A 9,154-nucleotide genomic window follows, 5' to 3' on the forward strand; every position below is an offset into this window, starting at 1 on the left:
CTCATCGATACTTGTTGAACCAATGAAACGGGAATGAATGATACACCCTGGGGTCTTGTGGTCCTTGCGCTCCGGTTAGTGCGTGCTGCTTCTCCTCAAGTCCTTCCTTTTGATGGTCAAGTGCCTCACATCACTTGGGAGAGTTATATTTTTAAATACAAAGTCCTGGATCCCATCCCTGGAGATACCAATTTAGATCTAGTGAGAATCCGCACTTTAAAACAGCTTCCCAGATAATTATGAGGTTTGGAAAGTATTTTTAGATCATAATGGGACCAAATGAACAAAAAGGGGTGGGGGGCAGTCCTGTAGTTAAAAATAATGTTGCAGAATTCTGTATTATATATCCCAAGTTGGGGGAAATCACGGTGTACATTAGCATGATAAAGGCTCAGTGAAATAACATGGTGAAGAAACCTGTTCAGCTTTGCTTAACTTAGCTTTTCCCAAACTTAGCTGATCATGGAGACTTTTCTTTATTTCACAGGACTATTAATGGAATGTTCCTCTTAGGTTAATTTATGTAGAAACTTCCCCCTTAAGAGGAGAACTTGACTGCCTTTGGAAACTCGATTCCAAAGAATAGTGTTTGGATAGAGGAGGAAAAGGAAACTTGACAGTTGAGAAGCCTGACAAACACTACCTTGATATGGTAAGAATGGCATTTCACCTCTAGGGTCTTCTAAACCCCAGTCTGAACATGGTGGTTATGGTAGTCTAGAAGCTAAGTCACGTCTGACTCTTTCGACCCCAGGGACTGTAGCCTGCCAGGCTCCACTATGCATGTAATGTTCCAGGCAAGAATTCTGGAGTGAGTTGCCATTCGCTTCTCCGGGGGATCTTCCCAACCCAGATATCTAACCTGTGTCTCCTGCATTGCAGGTGGATGCTTTCCCATTGAGCCACCAGGGAATCCCAATCACAGGAAAAACCCACCTTGAGGGACACTCCACATTATCTGACCAGTACGCCTCAAAACTGTCAAAGTCATCAAAACTGTGGAGAGTCTGAGAAATTGTCACAGCCCAAACTAAGGAGACATATGACTAAATCTCATGTGATATCCTATGTAAGATGCTGGAAAATGGATCAATTAGGGAAAAGCCGTAAAGTTCAAATGAAGTGTGGAGTTGAGTTATTAGGGAGGTACCAGTGTTGGTTCCTTTTAATTATGACAAAGGTACCATGTATTGCAAGATGCTAATGACAGGGGAAGATGGATAAGGGATATTTGAGGACCCCCTATATTATTTTTTTGCAACTTCTCTGCGTATCTAGTTATTCTAAAGTAAAAAGTTTAGTTAAGTGATTTTGTTTTTTTTTCAAAAAAGCACTCTTCCTATGGGCAATAGCGTGGATGAACCTCAGAAATATGATGTAAGTGAAAGACGACAGACACAAGTGTATACACAAAAAATTCAAGAAAAGGCAAAACCAATCAGTTCCTATAGATGTAGGCATAGTAGTTAATTTGGGAGGGTAAAGTAGGAAGGATCAATACAGGAAAAATTATGAGGTGTTAGAAATATTTTATTTCTTGATTTGGGTGATTACAGGGTTTTTGTTTTTAAAATAACACTAAAAAACCTTTATATGCTTTAATGTACATTTGTTAAAGCTCATTTTTTTTTCAGCAATAAAGTCTTTTTAAATTAAGGTATAAGGAAGCTTGGGACTGGTGCACTGGGATGACCCAGAGGGATGGTATGGGGAGGGAAGTGGGAGGGGGGGTTCAGGATTGGGAACACGTGTACACCCGTGGCAGATTCATGTTGATGTATGGCAAAACCAATACAATATTATAAAGTAAAATCAATAAATAAATAAATAAACACAAACTCATCTAGAAAAAAAATAAATAAATAAAAGGCAGTGTCTCTCCATAAAAAAAGATTAAGGTATATACATTTTTTTAAGATACAATGTTATTGAATACTTAACAGTTTACAGTATAGTGTAAACATAATTTTTATATGCACTGGGAAACCAAAATATACACATGATTTGCTTTATTATGATATTCACTTTATTTCAGTGGTCTTTGAAACTGCAATATCTTCAAGGTACACCTGTACTGATTTTTTTTTTTAAGCAGGCAGTTAATTTGCCTGAATTCAAACTCTAAACTATTTCTCTTGCATAGGCAGGCAGCAATTAAAAATCTTTGATGAATTATTTTAGCCTTAATTTGAGTGCCTGAAGTTTCCCCATATATGTTTTGGTAGCAGGTCAGCAGTGTTGGAGTTTGGAGATTTTGGCAGTTTATATGTAGAAAGCTCAATTTTTGAAGTTTTTAAAGTGCCTATAAAGAGATGTCTGAAAGGATATTTGTCAGATTTTAATAATGCTTCAGGGTGGTGGGATTTTTTTCATGATATTTTCCTTTTGCCTTTGTACTTATTTGTAATATCTTTCAATATTCATATTTTGAGCACAAAACTATGAAGATATTATTCTTTAAAAAGAAAAAAAATCCACTCCGTGATACCATCATCCATTAGATTGACAAAAACCTGAAAGTGTAACACCCTCATTTGTCAAGGTTATGAAAGCTTAAGCATACAAATTTTCTCCTTTGTTTTTTTTCTAGAAGTTTCACACTTTTGTGGCTTACATTTCGGTCTATGACTCATTTTGAGTGGAGTTTTATGTTAAGGTGTGATGTCTATGTGGAGTTTCATGCTTCTGCATGTCCAAACAACTCGGCAGCATTTGTTGAAAAGAGTCTCCTTTCTCCATTGCATTGCTTTTGCACTTGTGTTAAAAATCACTTAACTTGGGCTTTTCCGGTGGTTTGGTGGTAAAGGAGCCACCTGCCAATGCAGGAAACACAAGTTTCATCCCTGGTCCAAGAAGGTCCCACGTGCCTCGGAGCAACTAAGCCCCTGAGCCACAGCTACCGAGTCTGTGTTCTAGAGCCGAGGAACCGCAACTCTTGAGCCCATGTGCCACAACTCCCGAAGCCCCCCTGCACACTAGAGCCCACGCTCCACAGCAAGAAACCTATAGCACCGAGAAACCCACAAACCACGATGAAGAGCAGACCCCACTCGTCACAGCTACAGAAAAAACCACAGGGCCATGAAGACCCAACACAGCCAAAAATAGATAAATACAATTTTTAAACATTAAAAAAAAAATCACTTAACTTGTATCTATTTCTGGGCTTTCTATTCTTGTCCATTCAGCTATATTTCTATCCTTTTGCCAATGCTGCACTGTTTGAATTACTGTCGTTCTATAGTATATCCTAAATTCATTCGTCTATAGCGAGTCTAAAAGAACATCTCATGTGTTGGAAATATATAATCAGTTTGTTAAGCCTGAGCAATCCTGCTGTTTCAGGTGGTTTCTGGGAGGAATCATAGCCAGTGTCTTCTCGTGTTCCTTGGTGATAATCATTGCTTGTAAGTAACCATTTCCCACATCACTGCTCTGATTCCCGTATTTTATTCCAGTTTGAGGCATTTAAAAATATTTTCTCAAAATTGAAAAAATAATAATAAAAATATTTTCTCTTTCTCCTCCAAGATGTTGTCAAGTCATCCTTTTTCAGCCTTGCCAACTATTTCAAAGCCACCACGGGCACTTGGTAAGTATTTCTTGTGTTATCCTCGTTTGTACAAAGATAACCATAATCTGACATCTGAGAAAGCTTTCTGCTGAGCAATGGATGGCAATGACTACATGCAGGAAAAGTCCTGACTCTGTCCTGAAGAATAATTTCTATTACCAACTTGTCTCCTAAATACTTATACCAAAATAGATAGAATTAATTTTTAAGGCAACAAAACTTAGGAAATAATATGAGTTTTGAATTTTTTTAAATAGTCTTTGAAGGGATTTTATAGATTATATAGCTCTGTACTTCACAAATACCTCATATTAAAAGGGCTTTATCTTAAAGTTTCCTAAAGAGCTGGCAAACTGCCCATGAAATGATCTCAGTTACAAACTGATTTCTCCACCATCTCTCACCCACTTAACGATCCCCCTGTATACTGACTGCATGGTTCAGCATATTTCAAAAGGTTACTGGGGTCTGGGTGAGACGCTCACAGAATCTCAAACAGTCTCCAAAGCGCCCTCCCCTTGCAAGACGGATTGTCTTAATTACCTTCACTTCAATATGGCTCTCAGAGGCAAAGTCCCAGAGCTTGGAGGCTGAGGTCTGTAATTCAAATTAGTTTACTGGCCTTCGCTCTTGATACTCTGTTGCCCTATTTATGAAATCCTTGTATTTAACTCTGAAATCACAGTGGGGCTTAGCAAAGATTTATTTTGTTTTGGACTCCAGCCAATATTGATTTACTGACACCCTGAGCAATGTTTTCCTTCATTTCCTGGCATTCCAGGTTTCTAGGGACAGGCGTTGGTAGAGCTAAGTTTTGTCTAACCTGATAGGTAGAAAATTGGGTCCTGAGGTCACCAGAGAAATCCTTATTCTTTAGCCCTTGAAAATTAATGTTGTTGCTGTTCAGTCACTAAGTTGTGTCTGACTCTCTGCAATCCCATGGACTGAAGCACACAGGGCTCCTCTGTCCTCCACTATCTCCCAGAATTGGCTCAAATTCATTAAATTAGTGACATTTGTTTGAAATCTTCCTAAGAGGGACTTACCTGGTGGTCCAGTTGGGGAATTAAGATCCCACATGCCACATGGCATGGGCAAAAATTTAAAAGAAGTAAAATAAAATAAAACCTTCCTGAGATACCCAATTTTCTCCTTCTAGCTATGGGGCTGCACACAGGCCCACCTCACACGAGGTTAACTGTCAATGTGCATGGGTGCTCAGCTTTTGGTGCAGGCTGGACTGGACTAACATATAATGTCTGAACAAAAGACTCAACGGCAGAGTTGTTTTGTAACCCAGCTCACAGAAATGTCAGATGGTGTACATTGTATAAATCCATTTTCTTTGGGTTTCAAGATGAATATGTACAATTAATCAGAACAAGTGTCATCTTATTAGAAAGCTCTGTAATGAGGGCAGAGTTTCTCAAAGCACAGCACTGGGGACATCTGCTCTAGAATCAGCTGGGTAGTTTATTTGAAACCAGTTGTATGGATTCCAATTCCAGACTTCTGAATCCAAATTTGTGGGGGAGGGGCTCTTTATTTTTAATCACCTCTTCAGATACTTCTTTGCACATTAACTAAGAAAGTTTTGGAAAGATGGTCTGTAAAAACCTTTATCCCTTGATTTCTAAAGTGGCATTGCTTAACCTAACATTATCTTCATTTAGAACTCACAATGTGTTCTGCGCTGAGCTAGGTGCTCAGCAGACGTTTACGGAGCCTCTGCCAAGGGTCAGACACCGTTGCTGAGTGCCAGGGTTACGATGCCAAGGCCTCAAGATTTGAGTCTAGTTAGAAGGACTTGTGAAGGGCAAGGTGAAGTTGTGTTTTTAAGTCAATAAGTGCAAGTGTAGAGTTAGCACAGAGGCTGTGGGACTACCTGGGGCGATGTTTGGCCAGACCAGGAGAGATGAGGAGGGTGGGCAGGGAAGGATGGATGGATCAGCCAGTGTCTGAGCTGCAGGGGTTGTCATCTGTTGCTTTAAGGACATCGCCCACTGTTCTGTGCTCCTCCTAAAAGAAATTATATCAAGACCAGGATGATACTTCCATTTTAAACATTCTCATCCATAGTTTCATTTATGGAACAAGATCACTTCTTTGATTACTTGTATACACACTTCAACTTGTTTTTCTCTCCTTCCCTCTCTGTTTTTTTTTTTTTTTTTTTACCCTGTTTCCCACCCTTCCGACCTCATATCCACACACTCTTGCAGTCAAGATCTGAAAACAAGGACTATTGACTTCATTTCCGTATCTGATGCCTTGAAAAGAGTAGGTACTGTACTCCATAAATATTCATTGAATGTATTTGCTGCATCATTTCTTAAAGTACTTCCTTTAGAGCCAAGAGCTCTGAGCCTGTACATTAAAGATTTTGCAACTCTCTTCCTTACATATAAACATATCCAGAAACCAATCAGCCAAAGACATGATTATTAGCATCAAGAGTCAAGAGTGACTCATAAGTTTCCTCTAAGAACCAAGGATAAGAATCTGAGGGAGGTGAGGACAAGTGCTGTACTTGGTCCAACATCCTGGAGCAGCCCTTCCATACCTGTCCTGCACTGCACATAGTTAGATAGATAGCATGCCGTTTTTTTTTTTAACATTTTATACTTCTCAAGTTACATCTCTCTTCATAACATTATGCAGTTCTTACTCAACTGCCTTCTTGTTTAAAGTCTTTGAGTTTGGGGACTGTCTGTACTGCTCACCATTGGCTCAAAGGCCTCCTTTCCAATGAAGGTCATCAGAGGTACCCATGTCACCAAAAACAAGTTAGCATCAGAAGGGTCCGTTTTGCATTTATGACGTCATAGTAGCAAAATGGGTAACATCTCTTTTCCTACTTTCCCATGCAGGAATGGATGTTTATATAGTTGGTGAATGAGTGAATCAATTTTGTTATTGTTTAGTTGCTAAGTTCTTTGCGACCCCATGGATTGCAGCTCTCCAGGCTTGTCTGTCCATGGGATTCTCCAGGCAAGACTACTGGAGTGGGTTGCCATTTCCTACTCCAGGGGATCTTCCCTACCCAGGGATAGAACCTACATCCCCTGAATTGGCAGGGGGACTCTACCACTGAGCTACCTGGGAAGCCTCCAATCAACTTTAGGGAGTAGAAATACAGGGAAAACTCACTTGTTACTCTGTAGGGATTTCTATCCTAGAAGGGATGGGGAGAAAAGAAGGACAATATAAAATAGTAGTTAACTAAGTACCAAGCTGGGTTTAGGGACAAAAAGCCCTGTAGCCTGTCCCAGGAAAGAGAGAGAACTGAGAACTGGGAGTAGGAAGGAAAGACCTGGGGCTCCCCTGTCCTAGTTCTGATTATTTAAGGTAGCTGTGTTTGTGTGTGTGTGTGTGTGTGTCTGTGTGTGCCTACACATACACACAGTCACTCATGCAGTAATTCAAGTAGATACTGCATTTCTTGTGTATGTGGATAAATGATGAATTTGTTTTCTCCTTTCTCTGATCAGGTTTGCCAAAATCTGACAACCATTCATGAGGGCCTCTGATGAATGTCTTCAATCTGAATATCCAGAAATTGTCTGATTTGTGGTCTGCTTGGAATCAACTGTTTATTGGAGAGAGTGAACAATTGGATAATTGAGGGAAAAAAAGGATTTTTATTTGGTTATGTCGGTTTTTTCAAAAAATCTGTTTTGCCCTCACAATGATAGTATGCTCATGAAAATAGCATTAATTTGTCTTTCCTTTGCAAACACTAGCAGTTGGAAGGGAAAGGACTGGGAAATGTGACAGAGAACAAACCACCTGGATGAATGGTCTCCTATTATACCTTATACCTTAAGGCAATGGTTCTCAAACATTAGTTTTTGTTAGAGAAGTCTATGAGGAGCTTATAACAATGCAGGTTCCTGGGCCTGCCTGTCTATACCTATCCTTTGATGAACTGCTGCAGTTGAACAAAGAAAGGGAATTTACATAATCAACACTGACTCGAAAGTAAATAAATGTGGTCTGTACATAAAATACAAAGTAGAAAAAGTTTGCTTTTTCTTTTTTATCCTTGGTTCTCCCCAAGGAAACCTTGTAATTGAAGGTGGTGACAGTAGATAATGGTTGATGGAAAATGGGCAGGAGAGAGCCATTTTTTAGACAGTTCTTCTTTTGAACCAATTTCTTTACCAAGTTTTCAATCATCCTGGGACTCATGACTACTTTTCACTCAAATTGAAATTCAAGCAAAGATACAACAACAACAAAATCCTTTAGGGGCAAAATAAAGGCAAAACACCATAGTGCTTTAAAATATGTAAAAAATGGTATGGTTACACATGCATTATAGGAGATGTTCCCTCTCCATTCCTCTTGCTTCATATATATTCCCAAAGCAAACATGGCCTGCAATTCAGACTTACTTTGTATGGTATCCTTTAACTAGAAATTTGTATGGAGAAAATTGCCTGTGTTTAAAATGGTAAGGTCAAAGTATCACTTTTTCTATTGATTGTACTTAGTGTATTTTTTTGTGGAAAAGTATTATACTAATAAATAAAAGCAATCATCACTGACTTGTTTTGATCAAATACTGGTTGATATATTGCTCTGAAGGTGTTTTTTGGATGTAATTAACATTTACAATCAATTAATTTTAGGTAAAGTAAATTCGGAGAAGGCAATGGCACCCCACTCCAGTACTCTTGCCTGGAAAATCCCATGGACAGAGGAGCCTGGTAGGCTGCAGTCTGTGGGGTCGCTAAGAGTCGGACACGACTGAGCAACTTCACTTTCACTTTTCACTTTCATGCATTGGAGAAGGAAATGGCAACCAGATCCAGTGTTCTTGCCTGGAGAATCCCAGGGATGGGGGAGCCTGGTGGGCTGCCGTCTATGGGGTCGCACAGAGTCGGACACGGCTGAAGCGACTTAGCAGCAGCAACAGCAAAGTAAATTACCCTTCATCATGTAGGTGGGCCTTGTGCAATCAATTGAAGGTTTTAAGAGAAAAGACTGGAGTTTCCTGAGGAAAAAGGAATTCCGCCTACAGATTGCAACAAACAAATGCTTCCTGCATTTCCAGCCTATAGACTCAGGACCACAATATCAACTTTTACTTGAATTTCAAGTTTGCTGGCTTGCTTATAAATTCTGGACTTGTCAGCCCCCACAACTGCATAAGATAATTCCTTAAAAGCTCTCTAGATAGATAGATATGTCTAAATATATCTATAGATATCATACCATATGTATTAATATGCCATACTGGTTCTGTTTCTCTGGAGAATCTTGACTAATACAGCAGGTGTTATAACCAGCATTTGATCGATAACCTTAGTAAAGTTTGGTAACTTTCCCCAAGCACCCAAAGGGTAGGGCAAACTCGGGTCTGCGTGATTTCACAACCCTTACTCTTCCCGCCGCTGATTGCTGCTGAGAAGGGTTATAGGGGAGAGACATGCACCTTGAGGATCAAATATTGCCTGAATCACTCTCTCTGGAAATTCCAACCCAGGAAATATTTTCCATGAGTCGAAAGATTAAGTGGAAAGAGTTATCTTTCAGGGACACCCGTGACCTTTACCTTTTTTCCCCCACATGATA

General features: G+C 39.6%; 1 protein-coding gene across 6 annotated transcripts in view; it reads left to right on the forward strand.

The window, feature by feature from the left end:
- The window catches only part of TMEM71 (transmembrane protein 71), a 34,401-nt gene extending 26,277 nt beyond the window's left edge, over positions 1–8,124 (forward strand). For 2 of the 6 annotated variants that reach the window (XM_019974090.2, XM_019974092.2), the window contains exons 8-11: positions 3,346–3,407; positions 3,532–3,592; positions 5,797–5,854; positions 7,066–8,124. In XM_019974090.2, coding sequence (XP_019829649.2) covers positions 3,346–3,407; positions 3,532–3,592; positions 5,797–5,854; positions 7,066–7,104 — 220 coding nt within the window. In that variant the 3' untranslated portion in view covers positions 7,105–8,124. Of the gene's footprint in view, positions 1–513; positions 3,408–3,531; positions 3,593–5,796; positions 5,859–7,065 lie in introns of all 6 variants that reach the window. The other 4 variants (XM_019974094.2, XR_011570482.1, XM_019974095.2 and 1 more) reach the window with 4 other exon arrangements.
- The last annotated feature ends 1,030 nt before the right edge of the window (positions 8,125–9,154 follow it).

This window comes from Bos indicus, chromosome 14, assembly GCF_029378745.1.
Source record: "Bos indicus isolate NIAB-ARS_2022 breed Sahiwal x Tharparkar chromosome 14, NIAB-ARS_B.indTharparkar_mat_pri_1.0, whole genome shotgun sequence".
Lineage (NCBI taxonomy): Eukaryota > Metazoa > Chordata > Mammalia > Artiodactyla > Bovidae > Bos > Bos indicus.